The sequence below is a fragment of the Eschrichtius robustus genome, chromosome 7 (genome assembly GCF_028021215.1).
Source record: "Eschrichtius robustus isolate mEscRob2 chromosome 7, mEscRob2.pri, whole genome shotgun sequence".
Lineage (NCBI taxonomy): Eukaryota > Metazoa > Chordata > Mammalia > Artiodactyla > Eschrichtiidae > Eschrichtius > Eschrichtius robustus.
In genome coordinates this window covers 13417788-13443221 of record NC_090830.1, presented here as the reverse complement: position 1 = coordinate 13443221, position 25434 = coordinate 13417788, and the positions used below count along the sequence as shown (strand labels likewise).

Here is a 25434-nt window from a genome sequence, read left to right as displayed (position 1 = left end):
GGGGTACATTCCCATCCTCATCATTTATTATTTACTATCAGGGATTTATTTGATTTTCAAAATAATAACACATATAATAAAAAAGATTTCATGAATTCAGTTTATGTTGTCACATGCAAGCACAGCCTTGCATGTGACAGATTTGGCAGGGTTGGGAGAGAAGATCAGAGGTAATGGGAGAAAGAAGGGTGAAGTGAAAGCTATAACAAGCCTCTAGAAGAAAACATACGAGAGTATCTTCGTGACCTTGTGGTAGGAAAGATTTTTTTTTAATGACACAAAAAAGCATTAACTGCTAAAGGAAAATCGGATCAATTGAATTTCATTAAAATTAAGACACTCTTTTTATCAAAAGACATCATTAAGGAAGTAAAAAGGCAAATTGAAGTCTGAGAGAAGACATTTAAATACATACATTGGATAGAGAAGTCATATGCAGAGTATATGGGCAATTCCTACAAATCAACAAGAAGAGAAACAATTTTAAAAATGGACCAGAAGGGCTTCCCTGGTGGCGCAGTGGTTGAGAATCCACCTGCCAATGCAGGGGACACGGGTTCGAGCCCTGGTCTGGGAAGATCCCACATGCCGCGGAGCATCTAAGCCTGTGCGCCACAACTACTGAGTCTCCGCTCTGGAGCCTGCGAGCCGCAACTACTGAGCCCACGTGCCACAACTCCTGAAGCCTGCGCGCCCAGAGCCCGTGCTCCGCAACAAGAGAAGCCACCGCAATGAGAAGACTGCGCACCGCAACAAAGAGCAGCCCCCGCTCGCCTCAACTAGAGAAAACCCCGCGCGCAGCAACGAAGACCCAACACAGCCAAAAATAAATAAATTATAAAAAAAAAAAAAAAAGGACCAAAAAAGTTGAATAGGGGCCTCAAAAATATGAATATTCAGATGACTGTGAATATTCACTAAACGGTGCTCAGCATCATTATTCACTAGAGTAATGTAAAGTGAAACCACAGTGAGATAACCATTCACTCACCAGCATGACTAAATCATAAATAACTGCCCGTACCATTTTTAAAAACTTTGGCAGTATCTAGCTGGGAACGTGTCTACTGTATGATTACTTCTGGGTATATACCCAAGAGGAGTGAGGCTTATGTCACCAAAAGACATGTGCGAGAAACCTCATAACAGCTGTAATCATAATATCCTAAAAGTAAAAGATGACCCAGATGTCTATCAACAGGAAAATGGGTACATTGTGGCATAGTTGTGCAATGTAGTACTACATAGCAGTAAAAAATGATAACCATATGTGACAGCAAATATGAATTTCACATTCTGTTGGGCAAAATAAGCAGACACAAAAGAGTATCTAACTGTATAATTCCATTTATGTGAAGTTCAAAAAGCACAGTTAATCTAGGGACACTGTAGATTTGCTTTATTTGGCCCAGTAATTTATTTTGTAGGTCCTTCATGGATCAATGAGTAAAGTATAAGGAAAGGCTTTAAATAAGAGCAAGGACCATATGGATAATGACACGGAAAGAAACCTAGGAAGTCATACTTGGCTTTTAGAACAAAACAGAAATGGAGAAAAAAAGGCAAAGGGGACATTTCATTGAATCAGTAGAGTGTTTCTTAAATCAGGAAGGAAGCACTACATTCTTGGAAAAAGTTTAGATAGGACGTTAGTAAAATGGGAGCAGTCTTTCTTCAGATATTCCCAGTTCACTATCATTGAGGATTATTGTAAGCACCATATTCTGATTAAGGCCTTTGTTTATGATTTGTAAGTTTTCTTTGAGATTACCTACCCATGAATTAAAAATTTAAGGATTCTGTGTGTCTCACTTTTCTGTAGGAAGTCTTTAAAATAAAGTGAGGTTCTTTAAATTGAAACAATAAAGATTTTTTTTCTTAAAGTTAAGGAATAAAGCAGTCAAATAAAGAGGTGTCTGGGACTTAAAAATTTGCTGACAGATATTTTATTTGATAAAATAAGGTTATTTATAATTAGAGTAGCATGAACAATGTGATGCTTATGAATAGCTTGCTGCTTGTAATTGTTAAATGCTTCTTTTGGTGTTACTCCAAATAGTTGTTCTTTTGACTTGAAGATAAAACAATTCTGGCATTGAACTAAAGGAGTTCTGTGCTTTTCCTCATTAAGAATAGTGCTAATGGCACGCAGAGCATGTCCCTAAGGGATACTTGTGTGAGCTCAAACATTGAGTGTCCTACTACTAATTGAACAACAACAAAAAGTTAGGTCTGTTTTCTACACATTTCTTATCAGAGTGGGTTACAGATTGTCCCAAGGGATGGTTAAACAAATGACAAATAATTAGTTTCTTGAAATAAGTCACTTAAAACTTTTTCTCGTGCCCTGTCGTGTTTTCAGTTTTTTTTTTTTATTCGTTGAAAAATTAACAGTTGGGGGAAATGTCGTCCATCTCAAAGACAAAAATATTTCTTCTTTATTTTGGTTTAGTTTATATCACTGTGATAATACTAAAAATTGTCATTTAATTTTGAGACATTCTGGTGCACAAAACTCAGTTCAGACCCTAACTAATATTTTAATTCTCTCACCCGAGAATGTGAATGATGGGTTAAGTGAGTGTTTTAGGCCAGTTACAGATACTTTTTTTAAGCCATTGTTCTTTATATATTAAATATTTATATTTATATAACCTTTGCAGTATCCCTAAGTCATAAATATTATTTTTACCACTTCATAAGTGGGGAAATTGAGACTCACAGGAGTTAAGCAACTTGTCCAAGGTCATAAGCTAGTAAGTGGTACCATTGCTTTCTTATTATATGGATTTAATTTACCTGTAGACTTCAGAACCTAACCCCGAGTAAAGGCTTTATCTTGCTTAAATTTCTCTTTGCTTAAATATGAAGGTTTTTCTTAAAAACCCAGCACACATTATAGCTCTTGTGTTGCTGTTTTTTTTTTTTTTCCATAGCACTTAAGGCGTTTTGACTTACTCTGTAATCTCCGTATTTATTATGTTTCTTTATTATTTCTTTCTCCTCTACTAGAATGTGGACTCGACAAGTCTACAAAAGTTTTTTACTATTAACTGATGTATCCCAGACACTTAATAGCTGTTTGATAAATGTTGACAGAATGAAGAGCAAAAGTATTTTAAAAGGGCTTTTTTTGTTGTTCAATCAAATCTTTTATTTGATGATTTGCTTTTGTGAATTTTTGTTTGACTATTTTTTGTTCCTTCCAAAAGGAAACATGTTTCCAGGGGCTGTTACTTAGACATAAGAGCAGAAATAGGATCAATGTTAATATTTAGGGGCGTTCTAAAGCTCGTTATATCAGTACAGAGAAATTTGATATCATTTCAGCATATTAGCAAAATTGAGAAGGCTCGCTGAAAAAATGAACTAGGACATGAAGATCTGTAAGCCTTTGGAATAAATAATGGAAGAATTTAGTGAAGGGAGAGATATAGCTAAACACTGAATTTTTCTGTTTGTAAGCGAGATTAAGTCGTCAGCAGAGATGTTAGTTCAGGTAAAGCTAAGTACTGAAACAAATGAATAAACCTGTGACATTTTGGTGGCTTAACAAAATAGAAATCGTTTCTTTCTCATTTAAAGTCCTGGCTTTGTGTTGGTGGCTTGAGTGTGCTCTTCGCACTTAGTCATTCAGAGACCCAGCATCTTGGGGCTCTGCTACTATCAGTACGTGGTTTCCAAGATCAGCCAGGACATCAACGTACACCTGGCAGGTCGTGGAAAAGAGGAGTGCAGGGTCATGCCTGAGGTTTCTATGGGCCAGCCCTCCAAGTGGCATCGACCACTTGTGTCCACATTTTATTGGCCAGTCACATGTCCACAGCTGATTTCAAGGGAGAATGGGGAATATGGTCTCTGTGCCAAAGACAATGGAAATAGGTTTGATGAATAGCTAATTTTTCTCTGCCCAGTACAGTAGTTTGGTGTCCATTTGGTTTAGTGGGAAATCCAGGCATATGCATGTTGATGGATTTCAATTTTTTTCTGAATGTATTTTAATTTGGTTTGAAAGCATTCATTTGCCTAATTTGAAAATAATTTTAAAACTGAAAGAGTGGTTGGAGCACATCTTGTTCCACCACCTCATTTTGTAAATGAGCTTAGAGATGGTATTGGAATTGGAATCTGACTTGTTTTACCTGCTGTGATGATAAAGTTTCTGCTAGACCATCTCCTCTCTGCTAGCTAGTATTTGGTACTTCATACTGTAATTGTTTTCTGCAAAGCCAGAGGCTTTTACTTGAAGATCTCAGATCCTATATCTGGTTAAAGACTCTCACTTCCTTTTGTGAGATTTTTAAATAAATAATAAATTTTTAATAAGTAATAAATAATAAAATAAACTATTTATTAAAATTATTATTAAAATTATTTATTAAAAATAATAAATAATAAATTTTTATTAATTTATTTAATAAAATATTTTAAAATAAAGTATTTTAATTACATAGGTAATTAAAATAGATATAGCTTAAATTTGCATTTAAACGAGATGATTTAGTAAACGTTTCTTATGACTGTTTTAATCACAATTTATTAAGTGTTTATATCGTACTACAAACTTCTGTGGTGAATCCTGTGACCGTGAGAAAATCTCTCACAGGCGTTCTGTGGGTCACAAAGACTCAGTCTGTGAACATTCTTTTTGGATAAATGTTGGGTATGCAGTACTTAGACTGTCCAAGTGTATGAAGGTCTTTCAACCCAGTTTCTCTTTTCATCTCTGAACATTCTTACTGCTTTTCTGAAATCTTGTTTCAGAAAGTTACTCTTGAGCTGAGGTCTGTCAGTTGATGAGGATGGTGGGGCTATGTAGGGATCATGGACAAGAGAGCTTCCTACTCAGTTTGGACATATGCACCAAGTCAAAGAGGTCCTTATTCCAGCAGTAGTGTCCCTTAAAATAATTTACTATTACTTCTTAGTATCATAGTGCATGTTGAGTTAAGGTAACATTTTGAAAGAATAATGGCCTCTTTTAACTGTGAGCTAATACATTGGAAAGAAGACATAAAAGATCCAAAACACCATTGTTTTCTTTAAAAAAGTTTTAAGTATTATCTAACAAAAATTAATACCCATCATTCTTATTTTAATAATTCCCACCTCAGTTTAATTCAGTAGTTACAGTGGACCCTTGTGCCAGACACTGACATATTATTTTATATAAATCCTACAATGTAGGTAGATGTTTGTACTTTACAAATGAGGAGATTGAAGTGCAGTAACTTAATAAACTTACTGGTTTGGCCAACTGGTTGAATGCAGATGTTATTTGTTAAGGGAAGAAATGGAAGACAGAATGGGTTTTGGATGTGATTGATGTGGCATCCAAGCAGCTTCCTAATAGGCAATTGAATATATTGGTTTCGAGAACTCAGGGTACAGTTATAGCCTTGAAGGCTTCAGCTTGTAAGCTATAGTTGAATTTATAGACATGGATAAAATGATCCAAAGAGAGTGTAGAGTGAGAAGAAAGCCGAAGACTGGGTCCTCCGGACCTAAACCAAAGGAAATAGAATGGAATCTTTGATGGAATAGGATCCCTAAGGAATCAAGAGGGGGTGGGTTCTGTAGCGTAGGGAAATTGACAAGCCTTGTATGAGATGAAGGCCACCTCTTTTGAGATGGGCGTTTCAGGAGGGGTGTAGAGGCCGGCAGGGGAGGACATTCTTGCTCAGAAACCTCTCTCTTCCAGTCACGTGCTGAGAACGGGCAGGAGGTGGAACAGTAGTTTGGAATTGACGAGGGCCTGGAGATACAGGAATGACTCCAAGGGAATGGGGGTGGGAACTTAACCAGCAACATTGAATAGTTATTACTAATCATTTTGGAAAGTTTACCGGATCGATAAATGTGATAGGAATCAATGAGGTAGGAAGTTAGATTCGTTCCTGGCTGGGATTTTGCTAGTTAGTTGTAGCATGATAACATTGGGAGAAGTCGGGCAAGATATTCAGCTTGATAACACTATTATGATCATTTTGGTTGTTAAAACAAAACATACTTTTGTGTAATATAAACATACTTTTGTGTCTGTTGATAAGTAGTATGTTATTAACTGTGATTAGTCAAATTAATTAATAATACAGATTTCAGCATATCTGATTTATCTCAAAAGCCAAACATACACTGTGATTCCAAGATGCTATATTAGTTTGCTAGAGCTGCCACAGACTGGGTGGCTTAAGCAACAGAAGTTTATTTTCTCACAGTTCTGGAGGCTTGAGGTCCAAGATCACGGTGTTAGCAGGGTTGGTTTTTTCTGAGACCTCTCTCTTTGGCTTAAAGATGGCCGCCCTCAGTGTCCTCACATGGTCTTTCCTCTGTGCATCCCTGGTGTCTGGGGTGTCCTGATCTCTTCTTATCCAGACACCAGTCAGATTGGATTAAGGCCCACCGTAATGTTCTTTTAACTTAATCACCTTTAGAGGCCATATCTCCAAATATAGTCACATTCTGAGGCACTAGGGGTTAGGACTTGGGGCTTCAACGTATGGCTTTTAGGAGGGCATAATTCAGCCCACGACAGATACTTCTTGGTTTGTGCACTGCAGCTAGGGGACAGGCTGCAGATAATACATTATTATGGGTGGGGAGACTGGGGAGTGGCTTTAAGTCAAGTCCAGGAGTGGAGTGGGGTGGGTTTGTGTGGTGCAGCTGAGCCGTGCCGCCAGATAAGTGCCCTGTGGGGAGAAGCAAACAGTATTTGGGAGGTCTCCTGGGACCAGGGCTGTAAACAAGTCTTCACGCGAGCGCATTCCCTCAGGTTGCAGTTAACAGGCTTTGAGGTGGGTTCAGGGAGCTCTGCTTTGTTTGAGACACCCCCCTTGGAGGCGGGGGTAGCGACTGTCTCTGCACATAGGGAAGGGGTCTGGGGAGGGCGCTCTGCCCTGGGTCTTACTGAACGACCAGAGGACAGCACACACGCCCAACGAGTGACATCACGAACCTCCTTTTCTCTTGTCTTTCTACCCTCTTTAGCCCCCCGTGGTTAGAGGAGAGAGGCTGATGAGAACAGAACAGAGGTTTGTTGAACGGTGGGGAGAGTTGGAAGCTGAAATGGAGGCAGGCCTGTGAATCCCCACGTGGCAGGATTCCTCAGTCACCTAGTGACTGTCGTTTTAATGGAAGAAGTCGTGGGAAGTTTGATGATGTTCCCAGTATCAAATCATGGCTCAGTCAGGGGCATCGTTTAGCTGGGGAAAGACAAACCAAACGAAAGATACTTCCAGCAACATCGAAAAATCAAGAAATGATGTGAGAATTATCAGAATGATTTGATGGATAATTTATGCTGTATCTTAAATCACTTGGGAAGCAGGTCTCATAATAAATGTCGTTTGATATCATAAGGGAATAGACGAGTATATTTAAAATGCTAGATTTATGTTGATTTATGTAATAATTTATCTTCCTGTTAAAATACTTTGAATATCACTCCAAGGGACAGGGGAGTTGACAGCGCTGACCAGAACTGTTTCAGGGATGACCCTATAGCGACTGAGATAGGAAGAGAGTGTGACCCTCTTCCCAAGATCCCAGAGGCAGCTCGGGGGGAGTTAGAACATCCCCAGATGGCTATTAAGGTTTCTACTCATTCAGGTTCGCTTTTAACAGATAATATTTACTCAGTGAGGTGAAGCAGAAGAGACTTCGCTGCCGTACAGACCTGGGCTTCCGTGTTTGCTGTGATGTTCCTTAGATCTGTAACCTTGGAACATGCGGCCTCTTTCAGTTTCAGCTTTCTCAGCCTGTAATGCGGGAGCAGGAACAGCTGCCTCGTGGACTGCTTTGAAAATTCAATGGAATCTGTTCGTGGAAAGCATTTCGTAGTCTGGGACGTAACTGTTAACAAAAGTTTGTTCTCTTCCCTCTGGAATTTAGCAGAATGAATCTGTAAGAGTATGCTAAATTCAAAAATTTGTTTTCATGTTAGATAAAAACTCAGGAATACTGATTTGCCCAACATACACTCTTCGGTGCTAAAGTAGAAGCCTTGCTCAGACAAAGTCCAAATTAAACAAAATCCAAAGTAGTGGAATTGCATTTGTTTTACTATTGGTAGTGTAATTGCACACATTTATTTTCTATGTACAAGTTATGTGTTTGAGGGTACATTTTTTAGCAGAGTTGGCTGTGAATCAAACCTAGACATGATTATACGTTTACATTTCAGTGATCTGGTAAAGCTCACTTTTGCAAAAATTCAGGTGGTATTCTTACAAATAGTTATAAATGCAGTTTTAAAAATTGAAATATAATTTACATGTCATAAAATTAACCCTTTTAAATTGTGGTTGCTAATATAACCACAAGGTTGTACGGCTGTCATCACTGGATAATTCCAGAATATTTTCATCACCCCAACCAGAAATCCCTTACCGATTAGCAGTCACTCCCCAGCTCCCTTCCCCCACCCCAAGGCAACTACTAAGCTGCTTTCTGTCTCCATGGATTTGCCTGTTCTAGACATCTCATAGAAACAGGAGCATGCAATGTGTGGCCTGTTGTGACTGGATTCTTTCACTTAGCATAATGTTTCAAGGTTAATCTGTGTCATAGCATCTGTCAGCACTTTATTCCTTTTTATGGCTGAATAATATTTTATTGTACATATGTACCATTTTGTTTTTGCATTCATCCGTTGATGGACATTTGGGTTGTTTCTACTTGGCTAAAAGTAACACTGCTGTGAACGTTCGTACAAGTCTGTGTGTGAACATACGCTTTCAGTTCTCTTGGGTATATACCTAGGAGTGGAATTGCTGGGTCAAATGTCAGATAGTATTCTAAAACACTAGAAGCCTGGGAAGAAAGTTGAGACTTGTAGATCGAGTTTATGATGAAACCTCTGTATGGTTTTCTGTGGAGCTTTGGATGGGCTATATATTGCTTAAATATTATAAGAATAAGTAAAAATAATCAGAAGCCTTTAATTGGGTTTCCTTGTATATGTTCTAATAGGAGAAGGAGGAGAAAAATAACAAATTACATAAAACCAACCTACAAACTTCTCTCTTACTGGCAGCTGATTTTGTAAATAATTATAATTGGATTTCATCCAAGCAGAAGCAGAAGCAGAAGGGGAAGCCATTGTTTGATGGAATATGGCAGTAGATTGAAAATTTTCACCTTGGGGATTATTCACTGAAAATAGCGGATGTCCTTTTCATCAAGTTGAAACATAACTTGTTTAAACATCCTTTTACCTAGATGTGACCAAAAATGCTTTCAGTGTTTGGGGCCAGATGTCGTTGAACTTTCTGTATGGTATATACTGAAACCTAATTTCTATGGAGTAGAAATGGCACCCTCATGTCTGGGGTAACTTAATCAAACACATCCCAAGGGCAACTTAAATAATGACTTTAGATATACTTGAAAACGTAATCTTTGACAGCCACCCACCTTAGTAGAGATCGATACAAACAGATGGAATTTTGAGGGCTCTTTTCTGCATCTTCTTTTTGTCCCCTATAAAAAATAAATCACATAACCAACCGTGAGACCTCTGATTCTGAGCTTCATCAGTTTGAACTCTAATCTTGTAAAAATATGCCTTTCTTAGTGGACTTAAATCCAAAGTACTATAAATAAAGGACAATTAGATAGTTCTGAACATTTGAATACCAAATTTTAGAATATTTTTGGCAGAGCACTTAGAGTTTCATAAAGCTAATGAGGAGGAACAGGGAGAGATGATTATAAGCAATTTACTAAGCATTTGAATCTCTTCTGTATATGAAGTGCTGTCTTTGGGAATGGAGGAAGGAGCAAAGTTGTAACAAAAGGATGATTCTTGCCTTCACAGTTCCAGGGTGCAACATGGGTGATCGATCATACAGCTTTTATAATACAAAGGTTACTGAAACATTTAATTGAAGTATAAGCTTTATGTAGTGGGTTTGAAGAAATGAGTGCTGCCTTGATTGGAGTGTATCAAAACGTTTAAACTTTTTTTACAGGTAGAAAAAGATTTGAGAGAGGGCAACATAGGCACAGACTAGCACAGAATCATGAAAGAATACAGTATCAGAGACTAGAGAATAAGGTGAACGAAGCATGGAGAAAAGCCGACCTAGGGATTTAGTGGGGAAAAAAGTAAGAAAAACTGAATATGTTTTATATAGAGTTGAATGTAAAGAAGCAGGTAAGGTGGGAAGGCCTTGAGCTTTTGAATTATAGAAATGTTTTTTCACCACTCCTTATGTGACCTGGGTGAATTTCTGAATTTCTTAGAGCCCCAATTTGTTCATCCATAAAGGAAGGATAGTATAACCTTGGCTACATAAGGTTATAATGAGCTTTAAAAAGATGGACGTAGGGGCTTCCCTGGTGGCGCAGTCATTGAGAATCTGCCTGCCAATGCAGGGGACACGGGTTCGAGCCCTGGTCTGGGAAGATCCCACATGCTGCGGAGCAACTAGGCCTGTGAGCCACAACTACTGAGCCTGCGCATCTGGAGCCTGTGCTCCGCAACAAGAGAGGCCGCGACAGTGAAAGGCCTGCGCACTGTGATGAAGAGCGGCCCCCACTTGCCACAACTAGAGAAAGCCCTCGCACAGAAACGAAGACCCAGCACAGCCATAAATAGGTAGATAGCTAGATGGATGGATGGATGTGAAGTACCAGATACATTGTCTTACATATAATTGACACTCAAGACTTAGTCAGGTACTACCAATATTTTATTTATATATTTTAAAACATCTTGCTGGAGGCTGCTGAGTATACACCCAAAAGAATTGAAAGCAGGGACTCGAGCAGATATTTGCACACCCATGTTCATAGCAGCATTAGTCACCATACCCAAAAAGTAGAAGCAACCCAAGTGTCCATCAGCAGATGAATGGATAAACCCAATGTGGTCTATTCATGAAGTGGAGTATTATTTAGCCTTATAAAGGAAGGGAATTCTGACACATGCTGCAACATGGATAAATGCTCAGTGAAATAAGCCAGTCACAAAGGGACAAATACCATATGATTCCATTTATATGAGGTACCCAGAGGAGTTGAATCCATAGAGACAAAGTAGAATGCTGGCTGTTAGAGGCTGAGGGGGAGGGAATGAGAAGTTATTTAATGGGAATAGAGATTCAGTTCTTTTGTTTTTTTTTTTTGTTTGTGTCTTTTGGGGCCACACCACGCGGCTTGTGGGATCTTAGTTCCCTGACCAGGGATCGAACCCGCGCCCTCAGCAGTGAAAGCACGGAGTCCTAACCACTGGACTGCCAGGGAATTCCCGAGATTCAGTTTTGTAAGATAAAAAGAGTTCTGGAGATAGATGGTGGTTTTGGTTGCACAACAGTGTTAATGAACCTAATGCGACACATCTATACACTTAAAAAATAACTAAAATGGTAAATTTTATGTTCTTTACCCTATTTGGTGAGTTTAATATTTTTTCATGTGCATTTATTCATGAGACTGCAGACATTTTAGCAACATCATTCAGGAGTGCTTTGTTGCAGAAGCAAATGGCATTCCTGTTTGCCATATAATTTAGTTTCGCTAAGATGGATTTTTTTTGACATTTCAATAGGAAGAATAGTTCACACCAATCTAAATCTGAAAAGTACCACAGAGATCGTGGTGTCTAGTACTTTTGTTTTATAGTTGACGCACAGTCCTGGAAGTTGGTTGTACTTAGTTGATTTTATTAACTACAAATCATTTTTTAAAATATATTCATTAAAATAATTTTCCATGTTTTGAATTGGCTCATGTGGATAAAACGATTCTACAACTAATGAATTCAGCCAGATACCTTTTTCCATTCACAAAGAAGTGATGTTTCACCAATATGTTCTCCTGCAGTTAGCACCTTTGTTAAATAAAGTTCATTCAGAATCAGGAATAGTATTAAAAATACTGTCTTGCTTTTCACTGCTTGTTTTCTTTTCTTTTTAGAAATTCTTTCTCCTCTTCCATTGCTGAACTTTGAAACTTGAAATTATTTCTTTTTAATTGTGCAGGGCCATTTCAACTCTGTGGTCCCTGCCCTAAGCTGAGCTCCATTTCTCCCCTTGCACATCAGACACTCCTTAAAGGACTCTGTTAAGCAAAGGTACATCTACTCTGGGATACTTTTCTTAAGCATTGTGGGATAGGTCCTGGATTTTAAGTCTTTCCGTGAATGGAATCAAATTCTTAGACATAATTTTTCCCCAGTGATCTCTGTAAGCAGAAAAGCACAGTATAACAGTATTCCCACTAGAATAGTTTAAACCAGCTTGCTTAGAGAGCTGAGGTGATAAGAATCCTTTTGATGTTGTTTTAAGTCGCAAGTTTTTCCTGTTTCCTACTGTCTGTATTTATAATCATAGTGTATATGTTGTGTTTTAATTTTTACTTATTTCTTTATTGTATTTTGGGTTTTTTCCAAAATGGTCATTTTCCTATTTATTAAATGTCCCTATGAAACATAATTTAAAATTACTAAATAGTTTTTCAAAAATGGATCTGCCTTATTTAATTATGTTTTTGTGCCTGTTACCTTAGGCACAAGGGATAAGCAGTGAGCAAGGTAGTCATCATATTGCCCTCCTAGCAAGGGATAGAATGGATGGTAGATAAGGAATTCTACATTAATTTTTTAATCCTTTTTAATATTTTATTTTATTTAGTTCGGCCACACTGGGTCTCAGTTTCGGCATGCGGGCTCTTAGTTTCGACTTGTGGGATCTAGTTCCCTGAACCCGGGCCCCCTGCATTGGGAGCGCAGAGTCTTAACCACTGGACCATCAGGGAAGTCCTGGAGTTTTACATTATTTAAATGCAACTTTGACCTAAATGTCCATCGACAGATGAATGGGTAAAGAAGATGTGGCACATATATACAATGGAATATTACTCGGCCATAAAAAGAAATGAAATTGAGTTATTTGTAGTTAAGTCAGGAAAACAAATACCATATGCTAACGTATATATATGGAATCTAAAAAAAAAACTGGTACTGATGAACCTAGGGGCAGGGCAGGAGTAAAGGTGTAGACATAGAGAATGGACTTGAGGACACGGGGAGAGGGAAGGGTAAGCTGGGACGCAGTGAGAGAGTGGCATGGACATATATACACTACCAAACGTAAAATAGATAGCTAGTGGGAAGCAGCCGCATAGCACAGGGAGATCAGCTCGGTGCTTTGTGACCACCTAGAGGTGTGGGATAGGGAGGGTGGGAGGGAGACGCGAGAGGGAGGGGATATGGGGATATATGTATGCATATGGCTGATCCACTTTGTTGTACAGCAGAAATTAACACAGTATTGTGAAGCAATTATACTCCAATAAAGATGTATCTAAAATAAATAAATAAATACAACTTTGATTAGTGCCACAAAGTAAAGGCACATGGTACTAGGAAAACATATAATAAGGGCTTGACTTAGAATGGGGTGGTGTCAGACAGTTTCTTCAAAGGTGCTGTTTGATGGAACGTGAAAGGATTAGTAGTAATTAATCAGGTGAAAGAGGGAGGAGGGCATGGAAGGAAGGCTGAGGGCCAGCAAACAGAACCCCTTGAAATCAGAGAAGGCACAGTGTGGGTGTGGAATGAAAAAGGGAGAGCACGGAGAGTCAAGGAGAGGAGACAGGTGTGTGCGTTGTATGCGCACTTAAGTTACCTGAGCACTCTGCCTCACCAGACATGCCGTTCCACTGTTTGACGGCAGGATTCTCCAGAGAAACAGAACCAACAGGAGTCATGGGGGGTGGGGGAGGGAGTGGGACAGGTAGGTAGTAATTTATTTTAAGGAATTGGCTCACATGATTTGGGGGCTAGCAAGTATGAAATTTGTAGAGCAGGCCAGCAGGCTGGAATTTCACGGAAGAGTTGATGTTGCAGTCTTGAGTCTGAAGTCTGCAGGCTGGAGCCTCAGGCAGGGTGTCTCTGTGGCGGTTTTCCCAACCAGTTGCTTGGCTGGGACGCCTCATTCTTTGTTCTTAAGGCCTTCAGCTGATGGGATGAGTGTCTCCCCCAACCCCACCCCACCCCGTTATGGAGTGTCCTCTGCTTTGCTCAGAGTCTGTGGATTTAAGTGTTAATCACATCTAGAAAATACCTCCACAGCCACATTCAGACAGGTGTTTGACAGAACAGCTGGGCACCATGGCTAGCCAAATGGACCATCACACATAGTGTTACCGTGAGAGAATAGATGAGAGAGGCGGGTTCAGTTTAAGTGGTACCCTCACTTCTGACTGATTTTTTTCTGCCTTGAACTGCACACTGGAATTTGCACCTTGTCTGTCAAATCAGCTTGAGATTATAGGTATATAGATATGGCCATCCTCCGTCTATGGGTACACTGGCTTATACCCATTAATCTTGATAATTAATGTTCACTTGATGAAATCATTGAGCCTCACCATGAAGCCCCGGGAAAGCTTGTGTGCACCACCTTCAGCTGATAGAATCTTAGTTTTTATGCTCTCTCCCCCATCAGTTACCACATGTATGACAAGAACCTTGATACTTGTATTTGATTCCAGCGTTTAAAACACTACTATTTTTGCTCAACATGGCCATGAATTGTAAGCCAACTGTAGGAATTTGGGGGCAGGATTATGCCTAGAAATATTGAAGAAGTAGTGTTTTATATTAACTGTAGGAAAATTCATATTATAGAGTACATACAAGCCTTGTACTGTTGTTAATTTAAAGGATATTTATATGGGTTTACATACCGATCTTTGAAATGTGTAACTGCATGAGTTATAACTTGACCATAGCGTGAGTTGAGGCTGATGATGGTTGGTGGAGGGTGAAATTAAGCAGGTGTTTATAAACCATGTTAATGGTTTTGCTCTGTATTCTGAGAGCCATGGAAAGCTATTAGGCTTTAAGCGGGGGAGTGATGTGGTCATAGTTATTAAAACGGCAAACAGTCTGTGGTGTGAGAATGGGTAAGAAGAGGGAAAAAAATGGATGGAAGGAAGGGCAGGAGGCTCCTAGAATTGGCAAAACAAAGAGGACTAGGCTTGGAAGAAAGATTGTGAATGCGTCGTTGGACATGTTGATTTTGACAAGGTCCCTCTGATGGGCTTGTCAAATACGCATTTGGATACATGTGACTCGAAGCCAGAGATGTCAAGTTGAGGGATTGAAGCCAAGTATAGGTAAATTTGAGAGCCTAGGATTAATTGAGGCAGAGACTAAGAAGACATGGCCAGAGAGTTAGAAAAAAGAACTAGGAGATGATGCCATCGAAGGAACCAAAGGGAAACTTGTTTAAAGAAGGGAAAAAGTGGTCAAAATGCTGAACGCTGCTACGGTTAAGACTGAAAAAATGTCCATTAGACTCATTAACTATGATAACTTTAAGTGAAAGCTGTTTTGGTGTAGAGATGCACTCAAGCTAGAAGGAGGTAGGCTGAGAAGTGTGAGATGAGCTTACTGAAATTTAACTGAAGGTGGGGAAGAGAGAGTTGGGGCAGGAGTTGTGAGGAAGGTAGGGCCAGTGGATGGAAGGGGTCTGAGAGTGTCGATGGTGATAGCATCCAGTGGAGGACATCAGGTGGAAAGCCTCGCACGTGGAAGGGAGAATCCACGTTAAGGTTCCTGCTGGGATTGCATCTTGATTCTGAGGCTAGGCTTGGTGGCTGGCCTCAGAAGACGGAGCACCTCGCCCATGGTGATAGGGGTGAAGGAGACGCAGTACCATTATTTATTTTCCTAAGTCCCTGTTGTATTCATCAGTGTCCTGCCTGGTAATTTGAACAGGGGAAGTTTAATATAACGAATTAACTGTGTAGGGGACTGCCTTGTAAGAGGAAACATGAACTCTGAAGAGTACAGGAGTATCAGACAGAGGAGGCATCCCCCACCCCAGGGGCAGAGGCAGAGCACCCAAGGGAGGAACACATCTCGAGGAGTCCCCCCTCCCTCCCCCCCTGAAGTCGTGGGCCATTGGATGGCTGGGACGTCGTGCTGATGGCATCCCTGGGAGGCTGTCCGTGGGGAGGTGCCGGGCCGTGAGACTCCTTGCCCAGGGAGGTGGCTCCCTGGGAGATGCTGTCTGGGTCACAGAGGGAATCTGCCCCCAGAGAGAGGCCTCGTGCTGCTGCCCACCTGGAGCTGCTGCTTCCGCACGCTTAGAAGGCTGCCGAAGACGGGCACACCGGAACCCGGAAGAGAGCTTTCCCTGCTTTGCGGTCCTTCCAGGGCCCTCTACCAGCAAAGCTCACTAACGTGCCAGCTGGCAGAAGAGAAGCGTGTTAGGGTCCACCTCCATTATCTGCACTAATGGAGCTGAGGGACAGTAAGTCGGCGAGTGGCACTTCTATCATTGATCTTTTAAGTGTGTTCAGTTTTTGTTGTTATAGTGATTGTGACGATGAATATCCTTGTCCATAAATCTTTCTGCATATCTTCATCTTTAGCTCTCATTCATAAGCGCCAGTCACGTTAGAGCATGTTTAGAGATGTGACGAGTGGTTCTTAAGTGTTGCTGTGTGCTTTTGTATGCCTGAAGTGCTTCTGGAAGGAAATGAGAAATGTAGATTGTCGTTAGGGAAGGGAACTGGGTTTTATGAACCTATTCATAAAACCAAAGTTTTACAAAAATTTAATTGTAAACGTTAAGAGACGTTATCTGTTTTGTTAAACTCAACTTTATTGTTTCATTTCTCAGCATGTTATGGTTTATTAAACAAAGTGTCCTATCATGTCTTACTCTGTCAGCAGGAGACACCTATTTTCTAACCTTACTTTAGCATCATTTGCTGCTCAAAATGAGTCAGGGTATTTTCATTTAGTTGTTTCCTCTTATTGCTATAAAAACCAGGTCATGCATTTCCTTTTGTGCCTTTGACCCTAGTGTGGCATTTGTGGCAGTACCACAGTGGTCGGCCTTCTCAACACTGTTGCTGCCAGGCCTGGTTTTGAGTGTCATCTGCTGGGAGGCTCTGTGAGCGCAGGACTCTGTCAGGAGAAGCGTTAGAGAGAGAACTTGAACTTGAATACCGATGACCCTACCAAAAGTCCTGAGTCTTCTTTCCGAATTTGTTCCCCTCTTCCTGTTTTCACAATAACGCCTTTAAAAAGACTGAGTTTCTTAACCTGACAGTAATGATAATCATTTTAAGAAATACTTTTTCCCTGTAAGTATCACCTTATAGATTAAGACATAATAAAGTAATGCTGAAAATTGTGACGATAGAATTTGGTTGTTTTAAAACACTTGAAAAAGTATTTATAGTACTATTTTCGACCTTTACCGAGATGTATTTTTAATTCAGTGAGGACTCTGTAGAATTTACATCTGGTACATCTGGTATTACTCATTAGCTTTTTTTTTTTTTTTTTAAACGTAAACTACTGAAGCAGAAAGGATTGATTTTGAAGTATGAGGAAAACAGTATTCTGAATTTTGACACTTTAGTCTGCATTATTTACTGTGTTTTTTTTACCTATTAAAATTTTAGGGAAGAGCCAAATGATCTTTAATTTTATGTCTCATTTGATTGAATCATTGTCTGTTTTGCTGCTGAAGGGAGCAAAAAATAATCTGTATAGTTTCTGTTAAAGCCTGTCAGAATTTTTGTAAGAGCCCTTTCTTAAATTCTTTTAAAAAAAAATATTTCTCTGAAAAGCTTTGCCATTTCTCTGTCGGAAAGAGTAGATTTTTAAGACAAGTGGGCTCCTGAAGCACGAAGAAGAAATTGAACACCTCTGTACTTGAGCTGTCTCAAGTTCAGCCACAGGGATGTTTGCGCGTTCAATATCGTCCCCACCGTCTATCCCCAGGTGGCCCCTTGTGTTCTAAGACTCGAATCTAGGGCTAATATTCATAGTAGGTACCCGTTAAGCTTCTGTTGAGCTAGGTGATGATTAGTTTGAAGTCTTTATTATGACGTTCTTATTAATTCAGTGGTTGTTCCTTAGTAATTTTCTTGGTTGGTTTTTCAGGACTGCAGGAATATGTGGAGGCTGTCTCTTTTCAACACTTCATCAAAACACGATCACTTATCAGTATGGATGAAATTAATAAACAATTGATTTTTTCAACGGAAGACAATGGGAAGGAAAATAAGACTGTAAGAATTTAAAATCATATTTCACATTTATTACATAATTTACATAACAGTATAATGATTGTAGGCGACTTACTGGCTTATGATGCTAAGAATATTGAGATGGGAAGGTTCTTTCTAAAGTGTGATTTCATAGATTCCCAGCTAGGGAAATGGTCCTTTTAAATATTTTAGTTAGTGGCTCAAACAACCGTGGGTATGTTGGGGGGAGACATTACTCTTTACATAAAGCATTATTGAGTAATTACGTAAGTCCACTTTTGGTTTTACTGTGTATTTTACTGTGTGCCCTTTATAAGCACTATCTCATTTAATCCTTTTTTAACCTTACGCGGTAAGAATTATTACCCTCATTTTTCAAAAAAGGCCTTTAGGGAGCTTAAATAACTTACCAAAACCTAGTCAGCTAGTAAGCGTGACAGCTGACTCTGAAACCAGGTGTCTTGAATCCAGAGCCACACGTGTCCTTGTCCACTCTGCCGGTGTTTGTCACCATGTGCCCCAGGGACCCCTGTGCCAGGTATCTACCTCAAAGGAGTGTTTTAAAGGATTTGATTTAAAGGTTTTAAATTAGGTAGTATACAACACATGCCACATAAGTGCTCGATAGTTAGTTGTCATTATCAATGTCAATATCAAGTTGTTATTATATAGTGAGAGGTTAATTAGTTCATAATGCTTTTATCTGAAATATTACATAGCTTCTCTAAATTAAGAAAATAGAAACTTTGGCAGTTCAGCTTTTAAATAAATACTATCTTTTCCCCTGGGTTTCAAGACACAGTATTCAGGCCATGAGGTAAAATTTTGAATATTTGGTAACCTCCTAAGATACCAGTACACATAACGATACAATTAAACAGTTTTTTTCCTTTCTTTATTTTTCGTCAGTTTTTCTTTCATTATTATTTTTAAAAAATCACTCAGAGTTAGGATAGGTAGGCAGAAAGTAGAAGAAGCTTTGGAAATCATCTTTTCTTGAATGTTAATAAAACGTTAATTTTGAAAAGTGAGACTTAATTTGGCATGACAGATAAAACTTACTTCAAGGAAACCATGTATTTTCTCAGTTTTAAAAATCATGTGAAGTTTATTGAGGAAATTCATCTTGAGAAGTAAAATTCCTTCATATCTTTTATTCATTTAGTGAAGATTGAATTATAGAAAGAAGTAAGGTAAGCCTGTTTGACCCTGCTTCTTAAATATATCAGGCAAATTACCATGCCTTCCTTTCAAAGTTCTCTCTAATTCAGAATGGAAATATAAAGGCAAAAAGGTAAAGAGAAACTGAGAGTTAAAACACTATTCTGAGGATTTAGGTAGTAAATTATTGTAAGATTAGGGTGTCATAATATTCATATACATACAGTTCTCAAAATGTTAAGACCACATTCATAAATAATTTTTCCTTTTAGTGCTAAAGATTCTTCTTGGTGCTGAAAATTCTGGGAATTCAGTAGGGGAAGGTATTTTGCTCTGACATGCCTATTGAGAGTAGTGTCAAAACCATTTAATTTTTTTTAACTTTTTATTATGAAAAATTTCAAATACACAAAATACACAAAAAGGTGGAGAGGCACATGAACATGCATATACCCACTACCTGGATTCAGTAATTAACATTTTGCCATATTTGCTTGATCTAAATGTTTTTTGCTAAACTACTTTAAGTTACGGATGTCACGATATTTTACCCCTAAATACTTCAGGTCCATCTTGAAAAACTGCTTTTTAAGTAATTTTCTTTTCCCTAGTTTCTCATACATATTATCGGTAAAGCAGAATTTATTTCCTTGACAATTAGTTGAAATTTGTTTTTTAACACACTTTTTTCTTCAAAATCAACTTCTTAGTTTATAGTCAGGGAACTCCTTCTGTCTGATGAGAGAAACAAAGAACATTAATGTTTTCTTAAGCAAAAGTTACTTTTATAAATGACTTATGAAAATGCCGGCCGCCTCCCCACCTCCTCTACCCTCACCACCCACAGTCTGTCCTTTCCAAAAAGATGCCAGTTCTCTTAACAGTTACTGGAAACAACACATAGTAGGTCAGGATAATTGGGAAGCTGACTTTGGATACTTTCCCAGTTCTACCAGTAACTAGTTACGTTACCTACAGTGTTTCTCGGACCTCATTCTTATACCCTACATTGAGAAGGTTGGAGCAGATGGTCTCTGAAGAGTCCAGCAGTGTTAGGATTCATGTACTGGATACAAAGCAACCAGAGTCATCTTAATCAAACCTAAATTTGACTCTGTCATTTCCTTGCTTAATTCTCAACGACTCTGTTACCTATAGGTAAAGTTCTAATTTCTTAATGTGACTTTCTACCCTCGCTCTATCTTTCTAGACTCATCCTGTACTACTTCTTACTTTAAATTTTACTCCAAAGAAATACCTCACTAGTTCCTCAGATATACAGCTCGATTCTCACCTGCACGCCTTTGCAGTTCCCTCTGCCTGAAATGTCCTCCAATATAATTGCACCCCACCTAGCTAAGTCTCATACAGACTTTTAATAACAATTTAGACGTTGCCTCTTTTAGACAGAATCTAATAGAGAGAGAAATGGGTGTGGAGAGAGGAGACTGACGTGGTGATGGTGATGGTGATAGCAGCTAACATTTATTGAGTATTTACTTTGTGTTGGGCATTATGCCAAGAACTTGGTAAATGTTATCCTTAAAATAAACGTCTGAGGTAGGTACTGTTATCCCATTTTACAGATGAGGAAACTGAGGTTTAGAGAGATGAAATAACTTGCCCAAGGGCATACACCTTATGAAGCAAGGTCCTGGAAGAGGTGGGAGGAGATGGGTCAAGGTCATTTGGAAGAGTTAACCTCAAACAAGAGGAGGGACCACTCATCATCTGAGACTGGAGGATAGAAGGTAAAGATGGATGTGGACATAAATAAGCTTTTTTGGTTTTTTTTTAGGGATAAGGTAATTGAGAGAGCTTGTGCCAGGTGGTCTGGCCGATAACCAGGCCAGTGAAAGTAGGCAAGATTGTTTACTGAGAGTGGAGAGGTTTGGGATTGAGTAAGGGCTGAGGAGGAGAGTGGTGAAGGTTTGGAGTAGTGTTTGAAGAGACTGGAGACAAGCATCTAAGAAATAAGCAGAAGGACTGGTGAGTAATTTGTAGTGGTACAAACGCTATACAGTTGTGAGTGTTACCATTTTTTAGCCCAGTGGTACTCAGCCACTTGAATAAAGCACTATCAAGAGTAGATTTTTTTTTTTTAATTTATTTATTTATTTTTGGCTGTGTTGGGTCTTCGTTTCTGTGCGAGGGCCTTCTCTAGTTGCGGCAAGCGGGGGCCACTCTTCATCGCGGTGCGCGGGCCTCTCACTGTCGCGGCCTCTCCTGTTGCAGAGCACAGGCTCCAGACGCGCAGGCTCAGTAGCTGTGGCACACGGGCTTAGTTGCTCCGCGGCATGTGGGATCTTCCCAGACCAGGGCTCGAACCCGTGTCTCCTGCATCGGCAGGCAGACTCTCAACCACTGCGCCACCAGGGAAGCCCAAGAGTAGATTTTTAATACTGATTTAGGGTTGTGTTTTTGCTGGGCAGGTGCAGTAGAAAAATAGGAGCCTAAAGGAACTGAGGCGGGTGTAGCGAGAGAGTAATAAATCCTGATGGTTAGTGCCGAGGGGGATAGAAGAGAGGCCAGAAAGGGACTAAGTGATTGAGGAAAACATGACTGGATCCTAAACCTGGAGGGCTTTATGATTTGTCGTTTAAATAAGTAAGTCATTGTCTTGCAGTAAAGTCAGTAGGCCTTGTTTAAGAATGTTTTGATTTTATCTCTTATGTCAAGTGAAGTTGGAAATGGTTGATTTTATAATGATACAATATTAGATGTCAAAATTATCTTGAAATCATAAGTTCAACTCCCTACTGAGGGCATGAATTCGTCTTGTAACGTCTCAAATGGTCATTTAACAAAACGGATCATTTTATTTAGAGAAGATTAGTATGATTGACCTGCTGTTGATTTTGTTCCTTATATGTGATACATGCATAGTCACTCTTTTTCACAGTGTAATTTCTTTGTGTGTGTGTGTGTTCTTTTGTTTGGTGTTGTTTTTTTTTTTTTTTTTTTTACCAGCCCTCTTCTGATGCACAGGATAAGCAATGCGGTACCTGGAGACTGAAAATCACGCCTGTTGATTACCTTCTGGGAGTGGCTGATTTAACTGGAGAGTTGATGCGAATGTGTATTAACAGTGTCGGGAATGGGGACATTGACACCCCCTTTGAAGTGAGCCAGTTTTTACGTCAGGTTTATGATGGGTTTTCATTCATTGGCAATACTGGACCTTATGAGGTTTCTAAGAAGCTGTATACCTTGAAACAAAGTCTGGCCAAAGTGGAGAATGCTTGTTATGCCTTGAAAGTCAGAGGTTCAGAAATTCCAAAACATATGCTGGCAGATGTCTTTTCAGTTAAAACAGAAATGATTGATCAAGAAGAGGGCATTTCTTAGAGTAACATTACTCAGTTTTCTTTCTCTTAAAAACTCCTAAGAGAGACCAATTTGTAAGACTGTTATTTAGTATATCATTTGACTTTATTGTGGCTTTGGAAATGGTTTTAGTTGTACTTGTTTTAAATTGTATACAGGCTGTACATAAAATTACTGAAACGAATCATTTCTTATATCTTACTCGTGAAAATTTGCATACAGATGTTTGCTTATATGCCTGTTCGACTTTTTGCTGGCTAAACCTCATCATTTATCTTTGTAAATGTGAACATGCTTCAGAGTGCACTTTCTGCCGTACCTGTTTTAATTTAGTGTGTGTGAATTTTGGAGTGGGAATATTTAGTGGAAGACATTTATAGTTTGTTGGTGATTTTTTTAAAATAACGTATTTAGTTAGACATCTGGACTTGAGCTTCGTGTTTAAATTTCTTGATAATATTGTGCCAAGCCTCCAAAATAGGCTTAATCCATAGACCAAGAATTTAAAATCACATTACCAGTATACTTTATGAGGTATTGTAGTGAGAATTCATGTTATATTCTGGCTAATTTTAGGTCATTTTGAATCCATATGAAACAGCCTTTCAGAAAAATTGACAGGTACCCAGATGTTAGTTTCTACATTTAATTTTTGTCCTTTATCACAGAAAGTCTGATAGAGAATTGGCACTAACATTGTAATATTTTCACTGATGTTTGAGTTGAATTATATACTGTCACATACAACTGAAAAGGTAGTGATTATTTAGCAGTTTTTGTTGTTGTTGTCATTATATTTCATTAGGCATGTTTGGAGGCTTTCCTGTTCTAACATCTATCAGAAATTACGTCTGAATAATTATAATGAAGTTTTGAAAATTCTGAAATATGAAGTTAATCCAAATCTTTATAGTTGTCCAGTTGTGTTAATGCATAGTATGAAAAGTTGCCAAAGAAGATTTATCACGTACAATTCAGCAATAAGGCAGTTGTCAACACAGTTGGGAATAGCAAGTAGTATCACTAGTAGTAGAAGTAGTCTCACTAGTAATATTTAGAATTGGAATTTGCCTACTGAAATTAGTTATTTTAGGAATATTAGGAATTAGTTATATTAGGAATTTGCCTACTGAAAATAGTTATACCATTCACTGTGGCGTGAAACTGACTTGAGCATGGCACTGTTGGCTGACAACTAGACATTTCCATTTGGTTTTGTGAGTTTTGAGAATCTAGATACTGGATTTTATTTTTGGAAAGATTAGCAGCTCTGTTTGCAAGGGCTTATTCTTGGAAAGGGTAATTTTCCAAAAATGATCACCTAAAGGAAAACAAAATATATACATGCCTAATAGATTAGGTTTGTTTGTTTGTTTTGGTGGCAGTAAGTTTTTTCGGTTTCCCTACTCGAAGATATACAGCTGAAATATAGTTTTATTACATATTTTTGTTTCCTCTGCCACTTGAAGTTAAATTTATAATGTTAAAAGTAAAGTAATAATGGATTGATGAATGTCTTACAGATGTTTAAAACTGAACTCTTTGAATAAAATATTAAAATACAAAAGTTAAGCTTATTTTTTGGTCAATTGAGAAATACTTAATCAAACTGTTACAGACTTTTTAGCCTAAACAGGAAACTTGATATAGACTCGCTTAATGTGTAGATTTATGATTTCTTAAAATGGGTCCAGAAGTAGGGAGAGTTTCAGGAAAGACATCTTTTCACATCTGATTGACCTAGACTGGGTAACTTTCCAATCCCTCAAAACCAGCTAGTGGAAAGGAGGATGAGATCACCTCGATAGATCAAGGTGCCCTTTATCTGAGAGAAGAGTGAACACAAGAAACCGAATTAAGGTGTTGCCATCTTAGGGGAAGGGGAAATGGCCTTTAGGTCCGCAGTCAGCAGTATCTGCTACAGGTGGATTTGGTTCTGGGCCTGTTGATACATTTCTACATTGCATGTTATACTAATACAGTGGGTGTTAGACCAGGATGGTAGAGGATCTCTAAATATATCTTGAATGTCTCAGTTTTAAAATGGTTGCTCTGATATCATCACCTGTGGTGATGTTTTTCATCTTTATTAAAAAGAAACTGGTTCTAGGTAACATGGCAAGTTCCTGAGAAATTCTAAAATAAAATTGGTTTATTTCCTTCATAAGTAATTGCTGCATATATGAAATCAGTGTTTTTTTCCACCATACACATTGCAGAGCCCTAGGGCTTTTTGAAGGTGCTCAAAGAAAGGTGTTATTTAAATGAGGGATTGGTGGAATGGATTTAAAAACTTAATCCAAACTCTTTGCTGTCTGCAAAAGACTCACTTTAGATTCAGAGACATAAATAGATTAAAAGAATGGGAAAAGACATTCCATGCAAACAGTAACCAAGAGAGCTAAACAAATAGACATCAAGACCTCTTTTTCTTTTGGCTGGAGACAAAGAACATGTAATGGTAAAAGGCTCAATCCATTGAGAAATGCATAGCAATTACAAATATATGTATATTGATATATAAAACAACAGAGCCCCAAAATACATGAAGCAAAATCTGAGATAAGGGAGAAATAGACAATTCAGTAGTAATAGTTGGATAATTTAATACCCGACTTCCTATAATGGATGGAAGAACAAGACAGATCAGCAAGGAAATAGAGGACTTGAACAACACTATCAACCAATTAGACCTAGCACCCATGTACAGAAAACTCATCCCAACGAGAGAAGATATATTTTTCTCAAGTGTGTGTGGAACATTATCCACACAATGTCAGGCCACAGAACAAATCTCAATGCAATTAAAAAGATTGAAGTTATACAAAGTATGTTCTCTGACCACAATGGAATGAAGCTAGAAATGAATACTAGAAGTAATTTGGGAAGATAAATGAAGCAACATACCCCTAAATAAACAGT

The 25434-nt window shown here is 38.7% G+C and overlaps 1 protein-coding gene across 1 annotated transcript in view; it reads left to right on the top strand.

Annotated features, from left to right (window-relative positions):
* The window catches only part of TSNAX (translin associated factor X), a 32971-nt gene extending 8902 nt beyond the window's left edge, over nucleotides 1-24069 (top strand). The window contains exons 5-6 of the mRNA XM_068547610.1: nucleotides 17918-18045; nucleotides 22156-24069. Of these exons, the coding sequence (XP_068403711.1) occupies nucleotides 17918-18045; nucleotides 22156-22533 (506 nt within the window). The 3' untranslated portion in view covers nucleotides 22534-24069. The remainder of the gene's footprint in view (nucleotides 1-17917; nucleotides 18046-22155) is intronic.
* The last annotated feature ends 1365 nt before the right edge of the window (nucleotides 24070-25434 follow it).